The sequence below is a fragment of the Chenopodium quinoa genome, unplaced genomic scaffold, assembly GCF_001683475.1.
Source record: "Chenopodium quinoa cultivar QQ74 unplaced genomic scaffold, ASM168347v1, whole genome shotgun sequence".
NCBI classification, from domain to species: Eukaryota; Viridiplantae; Streptophyta; class Magnoliopsida; order Caryophyllales; family Amaranthaceae; genus Chenopodium; species Chenopodium quinoa.
The window spans coordinates 1,188,827-1,202,860 of record NW_018744137.1 but is presented as its reverse complement, the minus strand read 5'-3'; the positions used below and the strand labels follow the sequence as shown (position 1 = coordinate 1,202,860).

At 31.8% G+C, this 14,034-nt stretch overlaps 1 protein-coding gene across 1 annotated transcript; it reads left to right on the top strand.

Moving 5' to 3' along the window:
- The first annotated feature begins 8,174 nt into the window (after window positions 1-8,174).
- LOC110693016 (4-coumarate--CoA ligase 2-like) lies at window positions 8,175-13,514 on the top strand. Its single transcript, XM_021870124.1, has 6 exons — window positions 8,175-9,677; window positions 11,913-12,111; window positions 12,231-12,376; window positions 12,501-12,568; window positions 12,684-12,789; window positions 12,955-13,514. The coding sequence occupies exons 1-6, from the start codon at window positions 8,598-8,600 to the stop codon at window positions 13,075-13,077; spliced, it is 1,722 nt and encodes a 573-aa protein (XP_021725816.1). The 5' UTR covers window positions 8,175-8,597; the 3' UTR covers window positions 13,078-13,514.
- The last annotated feature ends 520 nt before the right edge of the window (window positions 13,515-14,034 follow it).

The following is a 14,034-nucleotide window of genomic DNA, read 5'->3' as shown; positions in this document are numbered from 1 at the left end:
ATACATTTGATCAGAAATTAGTTAGATTTTCTTATTCATTCAAGCAAGTTTAATTCAAAAAAATACAGTGGGAGTACAATTTCTCCTACCCCAATTTCTTAATTTCAATATTATGTCACGCCGTAACAGCTTAATCATTGAGCAAAAATTTGTTTTCTTCTATAGATTGATGATGACGTTCGCATATAAAAGTGGTCATGAATTGCACATCATAAATATATTATTAATTGATTATAAGTCAATAAAATACAATTATTTTTCTTCTTTTATAAGTTAGAATGAAGAGCTAAGACTAGCTACTTGGTAATTTCGTACTAGTATGATTTATTCGCCACACTTTTCTTTTTCTTTTTTTTTTTTTTTTTTTTTTTTTGTCAGGTAAGATGACACATCTCACAAGTTAAGCTAGCTCAGCTCTGGCGCTTCGAAGGTCATATTAGAGAGTAAAGGAGGAAGGTAAAAAAAAAACTCCTACAAGCTCAAACTTGTGACCTTAAAATCTCAAAGTTACAAGGTGAGTTTTCCACCAATTCTAGATAGTGTATATAAAATCCTGGGCTTCAACTGTCACATTAAACTTTTAGTTGAGATGATCCTTTTACTACAGTATCAAGAGCCAACATGACACAAAGGTCATGGTTCAATTATATAATAAATTAATCATGGGCTTCCACATTAGCTTACATTTTCGGTTTAGATGGTCCTTTTAATACTCTATCAAGCTTTGTTTGGGTACACTTTCCAAAGGATGGTCTAAGAATATACTCTCTCCATTATGTGAGTAATAAATAAAATAAATAGACATATAATTAAGGGATCAATGGAGTACTCCGTATTGTACATTTGTACTCCCTTGATGTTCAGTCTTACAAACTACAAAGTACTCCGTAAATTGGAAGCCTCTAATAAATTATACTCCGTGTACTACGGAGTACATGATTTTACAAAATTAAAAGTACTTGTATTAGACTAAGTATTGCGGGGTCCAAAATTGATAAGTATCTGTAGCTGATTTTTTGTGTGACGCAATTAGTTGGTAATTCTATGACTTGTTCTTTTCAACTTATTTTCAGTTCAGTTCAGTTAGCTTTAATAAGATCAATTCTATTCAGTTCAATGTAGTTTAGTTCAATTTTAAATTTCCTTCTCTAACAAAATATTCAGTTAAGTGCAGTTTAGATTAATTCACCTCCAATAAATTCAGTTCAGTTCAACTCAATTCAGTAAACCAAAACAAGCCCATAATTAATAATCTCAACTAATCATAATTTGTTTTTCTCCTTTACAGTTAATATGTAACCCCATCATTTATACATCATTAATAGTATTCTCATTTAGAAAGAATTGGTAATCTATCATAGGCAACCCTACACATTTATTTTGAATTTGTGTTTTGTCAAAATTGTGAGCAATTCCTTTGAATTAATAGCCTTTTTTTTTTCCAATAACTTCGCTTATTTTCATTTGTCAATAACTACCAATATGTATGCAAAATACGAAAATGAGCGATAGTTCAAGTGGTTATAGCTCCCTTTTCGGTTTCAAGTGATCCCGGGATCAATCCTCATCATCCGCCCGTGTGGCTCTCTAAACACCCACCAAAAAAAAAAAAAATATTTGCCAAGTTTTGTTGCACTACCGACCAATCATGACAAGTTGGAAGGAGTTCAATCAAACTGTTCGAGGCTTATCAGCGTTAGAGCTGATAACAAACTATTAGGAAAACGTTTGTGACATGTCGAATAGAAATATCTATGTTGATACATCTCTTACTACGCATAATAATATTGTTATTAAATACGAGTAAGTTGAGTATTATTTACGAAGTACTTTGTATGAATAAGCAGACTTATTATAAAACAAACTATGGGTAAATTTTGTTTAAATCAACATGAACTAAAATTAAATTAAAATAAAAATATTAATTCAGTCTTAATTTCTTAATTTAAAAATGCCATGGTCCTTATTGGCCAGAATTTTATTTACTGATGCACTAATTATAAGCTAAGCCGTCAAATTACATATGCTTTAATGGAGTAGTATACTAGTATGAGTCAAGTCAAAAGTGCCTGAGAAGAAATACATATTCCGCCAATTTTGAAGTAATAAGTCAAGTACTCTCTTATTCCAAAAAATAAATAAAATAATAATAATAACAAAGTCAAGTCCTCTCTTTTCCATAGTTCTTTGTATGTATACAATTAATTAACACTATTAGTAGGTCAAAAACATATTAAAAACAAACACTAGCAGGGTAACCTTTACTTGTAATATAATGACTTAATTTATCAAACGTATTCTTTGTAAAAGACATTACCTAAGGTAAAGTTCCAACAAAAAATCTAAATAAAAGTTAACTCTCTAAGCCTCTAAATATTATGATAGAATATAGGATTAATATTCTAGATATTCTGTTATTATTGGATATATTTTGTACATATTTTGTAATTATCTTTTGAGATTTTCTAACAAGCTTAGAACTCATATGTGTAACCCTATATATTGAGATCAATGGAATTGACTCCAATCTGAGGAGTTTCACAAAATCTAACATGGTATCAGAGCACAGGTTAACGATCTAACCATAGCTTTCGCATTATTTTTTTTCCTTCCTAGCCTTAGCACTTGCCGACTTCTTTTCTTCTCTGTTATTTTTTCTTTAGCCATCAGTCACCATGGTCAAGGATGGTGAATCATCTACTGAATTTCCTCCTGCTTTTGGGGTGAATACTATTAAAACTGTCATTCCTCTTATTCTTGATCGTGAAAAGGTCAAATATTCTAGTTGGGTAGAACTTTTTGAATGTCATGCTCATGCCTATAATGTTCTTGACCATATTGACCCATAAACCGCAAAATCTAACATATTACTTGTAATTCCGTTATTTTTTGCACATTTTTAAGCGCAACAGTTTTCTACGGAGTATATATTTCCACTTTCTAATAATTACACGTATTATAATACACAATGAAATGGATAATATGATATTTCATATAATTATGTTTTTTTTATAACAGTGAATAAATATATTAGAATCATTTGTAAAAAAAATATTGAAAAAATAGAAAATATTATTGCAATTTGCTTATATAAGAGGCATGACTGTCAATGTTCCACGATAACGATTCTCCTGCTGCCCTGTCGATGGCTCCGCCTCTAGCTTGACCATGTCTTTTGAAAAATATGAAGCAGTTAGTTGTCTACTTTTTGACATAGATAAATTGATGATCTTTTTATATTAGCAACTTATCTCATAAATATTCTTACAAATTGATATTTTGAAAATTTATCTCAACCTAAATCTAATAAGATCACGCATGAGTTTAATGTTTATAACAGTAAATTTGTGTACTAAATATAACAAAATTAATCATAAAAATTAATATGTGAAAAAAATATAAAGAAATGGAAAAAAAAATACATGGTAATTCCTGTTCACATTTACTTAATTTCAGTTCAATTAAGCTCCAATCAGTTCAGTTCAGGTCAACTCTTAATTTACTTTTCTCATAAAATATTCATTTCAGTTCAGTTCAGTTCACCTCAGCTCAATCAGTAAATATGAAGAGGCCCTAACTGTTCTATCACTACTACAAAAAATGGCTAAGAAACCATTCAAAATAGGCGTAAAAAACCAACAATTGTATGGTTTCTATCTCAATGGTCTCTTAGCATAAGAAACCATACTTTTAGTATGGTTTGTTAGATTGAACAAAAAGACCGTGGTTACAAGATGTATGGTTTCTTAGATACCTTTTAATTTGTCTATTCAAGAAGGCAAATACACCATTTTTCAACAAAAAATGGTTTCTTTGTATGGAGATAAGAGACCACATTTGTAAGAAGTCTGGTGTCTTTGAACTTTATTATTTTTATTTTTTTTTATAAAAAAAGGGCCATCGCGGCATCGCGCATCATACCCACCATGCTAGCTGCCCTTCCTACCACCCACCCATGCTGCCCCTCCACCTCCACCAAAGTGACCCATTCAACACCTTCAACCACCCACCAAACAAAATTACCATACATGAACAAATTATATTACAAACACCATATAGGAACATCAATCGAAAATTTATATCACAAAAAATAAATTTGCAAGTTCAATATTACAATCATCCCACAAAACATTATACTATTAAATTCTTTAATAATAATAATAATAAAAAAGATCTAATCAAACAAAAAAATTAAATTTTTTTTACAAAAATTACAACAAATTATGAGGTGATAGGAGTAATTAATAAAACTAATAGATCTAAAACTGAAAAAATAAATAACAAAATAATCAAATTAACTAAAATAACTATGGAGTTAATTTTTCCTCCTCTTGTTCTTCCTATCAAAGATGATTTAATGGAGAAGAAGCACAAAGAATTTGCATCAATGGATTGGATCGAGGTAAAATCACTCAATCTAGAACCCGTAGTTGATCAATGGAGATAAACTCATTGCTGCTTCAATGGAGGAAAACGACAAACATTAACGACTGCTGGAGATGTGGCGCAATGGAAATGTTGATGCTCCGGCGAGACACTGACAGTTACAACAATAATGGTGAGGCGGTGAAATATCGAAAGATTAGTTGGATTGGTTTTGGCCTGCAATGTAATTCGATCTTACTCATACTTTGATACTATTGATGAGGAGAAAGAGATGAGAATGAAATGAGACTAAAAACGGCTGGAGTGATGATATGAACAGAAAATAAAAATGTTAGGGTTTGGGGTTTTGCTTTTCACTTAATTGAAAACGTCCTTAATTTGTGGTGTCTTAGGTTGATTACGAATCTACATATTCATTATTTTATCTAAGAAACCATATATCTCTATGTTGTGGTATCTTATTAATTTTCTAAGAAACCACATATCTCAGATATATGTTTTTTTTAATCTAAGAAACCTTACAGGTGACTTATATGGTGACTAAGATATGGTTCTTTATCCATATTTTGTAGTAGTGTATTCAGAGTTAAATTCAAGCCAAATGTTGTACGAGCTATGGAGCATTATGCCTAATAGTGCTCCTAACACGTATAAATGCGTATGCTACTATGCTAGAGTGCTAGACACTTCTAGATATATGCAAAATCCAAATGCACCCGAATGTATTTATTAATGTGCTTACTTATAAATGATAATCAAGTATAGTAATTGAGTTGGGATTGAAGATTTTATCTAAAAAATCGTGTTCAATTGATCAAATAATTGAGTTGGGATTGAAGACTTTAACAAAATAAAAAAATATAGAAAATATTGAAGAGATTGATCACGTTATCAGATCCGAGGAAGAGCACGTAGGTCCTATCTTCATCTCCTAAAATGCTGTCTTGTGTCTATTGTTTTGTATTACTCGTATTCTCGATCGTAGTATACTTGTGGCAACGTTATGTTTATATACTGTATATCGGGTTATTTAGTTTATTACAAAACATTTCAAGCTATACAACTTAATAGTAGGACCGAGCATAGTTTGGTCTAATGGCTAAATTTGTATCTCACAATCAAGATATTGTGGAATTAAAGCCTACTAGAGACATTTTGGAGGTGAGGATTTCCTTACCCTCCTCTCCCCCCCCACTTTCAAATTATCTAACCCATTAACCCGGGTCGGGATAACCTGTAACTTTATAAGAGGTTCCTGCCCGTTGTATAAAAAGTAAAATTGGAGCTAGCATTTTAAACGAAGGGAATATATCCTCCTTTAAATGAAAATTTTATTAAGTTAGCAACTTAGCATTTATACAAAGACCATGTTTAGCGACATTTTATCTACTTTTTCTGCTCAGTTTTAGTAACAACACTTTGACTTTTACGTTTGTCAATGCACAATCTAAACTCTTTATATCGGTGGTCATAAATAAGTATTAAATGAAAATATTTAATATTATGAAAATATAAATCAAAACGAAATTAACAAAAATTCACTTGATTATAGTTTACGGTACGTCGGTACATATAAATTACATATGAAGGGTTTGTTCTCATATGTTTATTTTCAGTTCAATTCAGTTCAACTTCTAATTTCCTTTTCTTATAAAATATTCAGTTTAGTTCAGTTATCCAATAAATTTAGTTTAGTTCAGTTCATCTCAGTCGAATTCAATCAATGAGAACAAACCCAAAGTAATTAAAATGACCTATTAACGTGCCTTTCATACAGCGGTCTCTTATTGATCCGATTATCCGCATATAAACCAAGTGCGTGCCCAACTGAACCACCAGTAATGTGGCAAGCATGCAGCATGTAGTATCAAATTTGTAAAGTAACGAAATTAGGAGTAATACTTGGCGTTTTATCAAAAGTTTCCTGAATTTCTTGTGCTGTTTTACTTCGTTTTAATCAACTTGGTGCATGAGGTGGGGCCAATGGGGGTAGGTAGGATAAGAGGTTCATAAAAATGGTTAGAGCATACACAATGGTTGCCCAACCCCATCTTGGTTATTGATTATTTTATTATTTTATCCATTTTCCACCTCACTTATAACCACTCTTATAACCATTTAATAACCAATGTATGCCAATAGTTAACCATAATATTTTGGTTATACATTTTCTCTCTCCTACTTTTACCCAACCCCACCACACAATTTATTACTTAAATTCTATTATTATTAAATAATGCATTTGGTAATAATCATTCAAAATTAATAATTATTTATTAGCATACATTAATTAGATAAAATCTCAAAAATTTAAAAATAATGCAATTTTGATATTAATTAGTACGTAATTAGTCGTTAATTAAGACACAAACAATAATTGTAACCCTACTACATTCCACAATAATGGTATTTTATTTTCCTTCCATCTTGATTGCCTCCTTCATTACCTCTTTCATTACCTTCGCCTTCTTCAACTTCTGGTTCATTTTCGTCATCTGATGCATTCGATGTGTATGAACAATCGAAACTCGGAAATGCACCATCACCTTGTGACATAGAAAAATGTTGAGACATGGGAAATGTTGAATCAATTTGAGAGATTTGAATATTTTCAAAAGATGGGATAACATTTGGAGAATTTGAATAATTAGGATTTTGTGGTGGTTGAAAAGAAAACGGAGTGAAAGTACTTGGATTTGAGAAATTGAGATTTTGTGAACCGTAATTCGGAAAATTTTGAAAATTTGTATCTAAATCTGAGTTGAGATCAATTGGAAGATTAGAATAGTAAGGTTGAGGATTTGGATTATTTTGGGGCTGTGATGAGTTATGAGATTTTGTGGATTTTTTTTTTCTGTTAGATTTTGGAATGTTCATCTTAACACAATTTGCCAATAAGAAGAGTAATTTTCACTTAAAAAAAAGTTGTTTCAAAATACTTCAATATTGGGCTCATTTTATAGAGAAAAATAAAATAGAGCCGTTGGTGTATTTTTTTTTTTTTAGAATTGTATTTTAAAAATTATGGCCGTTACAAAAATTACAACGGTTATAAATTCAGAGCAAATCTCAACCATATTGATATTTGTATTACGTGTCAAAATCTTAGCCATCCATGTCAACCAAAAAGCAAAAAAAAAAATTGCATGACCATATACATAACCGGTTATTTGAATAACCTGGTTATTCAATTGATACCCCAATAATTTCTCTCTCCTCAATATTTTATTAATATTTTCATTTTCTCTCTCTTAATAACCACCCAAATAGTTAATGGCTGTGGGTACTCTTAGAAAGAAGTAAGTAAGATTATAAGGGCCACGTACTTTGGAAGTTTGATGGGATTGGGTTATATACGTACAAATATCACACTAGTCAATTGAAGAGACAATAAACCACTAAAACATTTTGTAGATCAATCTAACTTTTATCACACCACTTTAGATGATTGGTTACTGGATTCACAGATCACAAATGACAAATTTTAGTGAAATATGATTAAAAGTTATGGGTAATTACCTAATTGGGTATCGACCTACTCCCTAAGTCACAAAGTTTTAGTCAATGAGGAAAATGTGACTGAAGTATTGCCGCTATAACCAATTACACTAGTTGACATGATCAATTTTGACTAATAATATCTAAACTTACCTCGTTCTATTATTTGTAATTTTTAGATTTATCTTCAAACTTGCTAGTAAAATAGTAAGTTTTATATAAGGCGAAGTGCTCAATCAGATCAGGTCTTAATAAACCCGTTTTAATTTAGTAGACAAAAGCCATCGTAAAACTACATAGAACAATGGAATGTCGCAAAAATACAAATAATTAAAAACAAAACCAACATGCAAAATAACATAAAAAATTACAATTTGAGACCATAACTGAAATTCAAACACCAATTAAAACAGAAAATTTCTCTTGTAATCTTGCTAACTACGTACCCTCTTTCATTAAGAAATTGCCCACCTCTTTAGAACCTCAAAAACATTCAGCTACCCCAAATATTTCTAACTCTGAATTTTCTATTCTCCCACCTAACTCTCTCCCCCATTTCCTACTATTTATTACTACTCTCTTCCCATTCTTTCATCCACCATTCTTCCTTTCATTTTCTCTCTCCTAAATTATCACTTTTTTCTCCCCAAATTCACCAAAAAACCAAGAATTTCACAAATCCCATTTCCAAAATTCAATCTTGATTACAAAAAATGAGTATGGCAGCTGTTCAATCCAAACCCCTTGACTCAGAAATCCCATCTTTGAAATCAACTCCACCTCCAAAAACAGAGGATCTCAAAACAGAGCATATTTTCAAATCAAGATTACCAGATATAAACATTACTAATCATCTTCCTCTTCATGAGTATTTGTTCGAGAAACTTCCTGAAGTTTCCCATAAACCTTGTTTGATCTCCGGCGCAAACGGAAAAATTTACACTTATTCAGAAACCCATCTTCTTTGCCGGAAAACCGCGGCCGGGTTATCGAAATTAGGGATATATAAAGGTGATGTTGTAATGATCCTTCTCCAAAACTGCCCTGAATTTGTGTTCAGTTTTTTTGGAGCTTCAATGATAGGAGCCGTTTCGACAACAGCAAATCCATTCTACACTTCCTGTGAGATCTTCAAGCAGGTCAAAGTTTCAAAAGCTAAATTGATCATAACCCAATCTCAATTCGTTGATAAATTAAGAGATAACAACGAGTTTAAACTCGGGGAGGATTTCAAAGTCGTAACTGTTGATACCCCATCAGAAAACTGCCTCCATTTCTCTGTTTTATCAGAGGCAGATGAAAACGTAAGTATAATTGAAAATGGTTCAGATTTCGAACCGAACGACCCCGTTGCGCTCCCGTTCTCATCGGGGACAACGGGGTTACCCAAGGGAGTGATCTTAACCCATAAAAGCTTGTCAACCAGTGTTGCACAACAAGTAGATGGTGAAAATCCAAACATGCATTTAACAGAAGAAGATGTTCTTCTTTGTGTACTTCCTCTGTTTCATATATTTTCGCTAAACTCGGTTCTAATGGTGGCATTGAGAGCTGGGAGCGCCATTTTGATCATGCCGAAATTCGACATAAACTCGTTGTTGGAGCTGATTCAGGAGCATCGGGTGTCGGTGGCAATGGTGGTGCCGCCGTTAGTGTTGGCGTTGGCGAAGAATCCGGCCGTCGGTAATTATGATTTGAGTTCAATTAGAATGGTTATGTCTGGTGCTGCTCCTTTAGGAAAAGAACTTGAGGATGCTCTTAGAGAAAGAATTCCTCAAGCGGTTTTAGGACAGGTAACTCTTCTTAATTACTTGTATTAAATTTAATTATTTTTTGTTAATTTATTTTTGCTTTTGGTATTTTTTTGGATTGAATTGGAACTAGTAACTTATGTGAGATGGTAAAAAACTAAAAGTGGTAAATTGGCGATTACTACTAGACTTACAAGTATGTCACTATACAACCGGTTGTACAATACATATTACGTTTAATCAATAATCATGGATAATGAGAGTGAGGGATAGCTCAAGTGGTCAGAGCTTCCCTCCCGATTCTAGGAGGTCCTAGGATCGATTCTCACCCCCGCACTTGTGGCTCTCTAAACACCAAAAAAAAAAAAAAAAAAAATCATGGATAATTATAATACGGAGTGTTATGAATTTGTTATACCATGTCTATGGTATAATCGGTTATACAATATGAATTGTTGCATAAATATATTTGCGCTTTGAAAAAATCCCTTTGAAATAAAACTTCCATGTTATTTGGACTTTTGGAGTGACTATTCTTAGTCTATGCATGATGAAGACCGGTGTTTGCTTTTAGGATAATTCATAAGGAAACTAATTTTATTTTTAAGTTTTCAACATTTAAAGGTGATTTCTGACCTCTATTTTTAAGATGATTTTTTTTTTTTTTTTTTTCTGATCTTAATTATTTCAATGATACATAGACCATTTTTCCATTTAGTGCTATCCACTAAGATTTTATTATTATTTTAATTTTAAAAATAGAATTATTAATTTTTGTGGGAAAAATGGGAACACATCACAAAATCCCAAAATACTTGGTATATTATGAGTTGGAATTAATGCCTTAATGGTATTTCTAAGTGGGCCGCTATTTTAGATCCATCTCAGAGTTGACTGCCTACCACTAAATTATGTGCTGATGTGCATGCCTTTGCCTCCCCTAACTTCTATACAAATTTATTAAATTCTTAACATAAATTTGTAACTACCAAGTTAAAAATTTAACTAACTTGCCACACTTTCTTGGGTTTACAACTACACATTAATGCAGAATACGGAGTTATAATTAGATTTAAAACTCCTTTAATCTCTTCAAAGATTCTAACGGAAGAACTTTTAGAGACCAAGGGGTTACTTACTACGAGTACGTTAATCCTAAGTGTTTAGTGTGCATTAAAACTCCTTTAATCTCTTCAAAGATTCTAACGGAAGAACTTTTAGAGACCAAGGGGTTACTTACTACGAGTACGTTAATCCTAAGTGTTTAGTGTGCATTATTATGGTTAGTAGGAATGAAGTACTTTGAATTTTGGTTGAGGTAATCTATATTCTTTTAGTGCTCTCGATGTGTCAATTGGAAAATTAATTTATGCACTCGGGTGCAAGGTGTACCTAAATAGTTGTGTTGGTTTGTATGTAAAACATGTGCATTTATATGATACGTTGTGTTATAGTACACGAACCCTTGTGTGTACTCATACTAAAAGATGTTCAAAGGTGATAAACACAAACTATGAATTGAAGCGTAATAATTTGACAACAATTATATTGGAGTTTTGAAGAAAACTACTATTATATAATTAAAATTCACAATAGTTAAAATATATAATAAAAAATAATGCAACAGATAATTTGAATTGGACAAGTTAAATCAAGTTGTTTGATGCTATATAGTCTTAATTTGTATATATAATCAAGTTGGGACATTTCTTGATTTAGAAACTATTGATAATTGTTTGGTTATAATTTCCTTATCATGCTCTTAATTAAAATAATTAGCTTATATAAAAAATGGATTACATATCATGCCTATCTTTCTTTATATTTTTTTAGCAATACTTGTACTTTCTCTATTTTCTCTCATGATATACTACGTAAAAGATATGATGGTTGGAATCTAATAGATGCATAAATGTATAATTTTGTCGGCGCTTATGTGCTTTACTTGTTGGTAGAGTAAAGTTTACGAGTGTGATAATGACTTATGAAGTATATCTTTTAGTAAAATGTAAGGTTATGATTTTGTCAATTGGTACGAAAATGGTATGAAAAATGTGCAAGACAACTAGTTGTATTTATCTGAAAATTAATTAGAAGTTGAAATTATCCAATGGAGTAGTTAATGGCTGATAAATTAGCTGATTGTAGTAGTTAAAAGTTGAAAATCATGTAAAAGTTATTGACTTAAAGGTTTTTTTAGCAAAGACTACTATTTAGTGCTTGTTTATTTATGATTGAATGACATCTAACCAATTCACAAAATGGGTTGATATGCAGGGTTATGGAATGACAGAAGCAGGGCCAGTGTTGTCGATGTGCCCTGGATTCGCTAAGGAGCCTCTACCGACAAAACCAGGCTCATGTGGCATTGTTGTTAGGAACGCTGAGATGAAGATTGTTGATCCTGACACCGGTGTTTCTGTTGGTTACAATGAGGCCGGAGAGATTTGTATTCGTGGTGAACAAATCATGAAAGGTACATACTACAAACACATATATATGACTAGTCACGCGTTGTTGCTGGTACTTATTTTTTAGCTAGGGTGCTGATTCATTATTTATATAACCGGACATGTCATATTTGTGGTTGAACAGAATACTTGAACGATCCAGCATCAACAGCAGCAACTATAGATATCGAAGGTTGGCTGCATACAGGTGACATTGGCTATGTAGATGACGACGATGAAGTATACATTGTTGATCGAGTCAAGGAGATCATCAAATACAAAGGCTTCCAGGCAAGTGTACTTATTATTACTACGAGTATTATTCATCAAGACATTTATATATAATGTACTCCCAATCATTTATTACAATAAGTACAAATTAATTAACATGATTATGTGTATGTCAAACATTCAGGTTCCACCAGCAGAGCTAGAGGCACTTCTAATAAACCATCCATCAATCGCGGATGCTGCTGTTGTCCCGTAAGTCATATGCAACATCCTTCAAGCCGCCTTATTTTTGGAATAGTAATACTAGATTATGCTCATTAATAATAATTTTTTAGTCAATAATTCTTGTTCTCGAAATTAATTTCAGGCTAAAGGATGAAGCTGCAGGGGAAGTTCCTATCGCATTTGTTGTTAGATCAACCAATGGAATTGATCTTACAGAAGAATCAGTTAAAGAATACATCGCGAAACAGGTATTAACAAATACTTCGTATTAATTTAATTAATTCTTGTTTCGCTATCCATATGTTATATTATACTATCAATATATTGTTTATGATTAAGCAAGATTCTATGCACCAACCATGTGATTTTGCATACTAATAATGTGATTATTTTTTAATTTTTCTAAAAAATAGGTGGTATTTTACAAGAAGGTTCACAAAGTATACTTCATACATGCCATTCCTAAGTCTGCTGCAGGAAAAATTCTAAGAAAGGAGCTTCGAGCACGCCTTGCCTCACCTTCATTTACAGTTTAAACATATCATTAATCGATATGATCGATTGTTAAAAATGTGAATTAATTGTATAATCGTAGTCGTCGTAAAAGTATACGAGCTGATGTGAATTGTTATGTCGTGGTGCAATGGTGTGACCAAGATCTATCAACAACAAAAGGCTAAAGAAAGGAAGAGAACTTAGCAGTAATTGGGGTTACAATCATCCAGCAATATATGTCCTGTGAAAATTATTATTGTAGGCTTGTAGTTGAATAATAATTGCCAGTTGTATTTTATCACCCCATTTGTTTTTTAAAAAATAAATATTTTAACATATTGATGATTTGGACTTACAGAAAATAATAATAATAATAATAATTATGATTTTTGATCGTTACTTATGGACCTTATGGTCATGTATTATTGCAAATAATTATATTAAGTTATACAGGGGAACAATGCAAATAAAAAGAATATTTAGCATTTTTTGTCTCTATTTTTTGTACATTTTTGTATGTGTACAATAATTAGTACTAGTATAATATAATGTCAATTTAGTTAATTATTACTTCCTCCATTGTGTAATTTTTTACATGCTTACTCCTCTGTATCAGTGATTTAATGTATGTGGTCAAAGTGTACTTTAAGGGGACATTTGGTATAAATTCCGTAAACGGAATGGAAATGATTTATATAAGTAAGGGAAAGGGTAATGATTCACGTTACCTTTGATATATGTTTGGTATCTTTATGATATGGAAACAAATTGAGGAGTTTATGATTGAGGAGGGAAACACATTTTGTTTCCACTAGTTGGATAAGGGTAACAATTTGGGGGATTTTGTTACCCTTTGGAAACGGTATTTGTTACTTGTAGCTCATACCAAACTAATAGAAATGAAAATACTTATTTGTTTACGTTTCCTACATTACAAATTTACATACCAAACACCCCTAAATGTAATGTGTAAAGGTGTAAATGTGTAATGCATCATA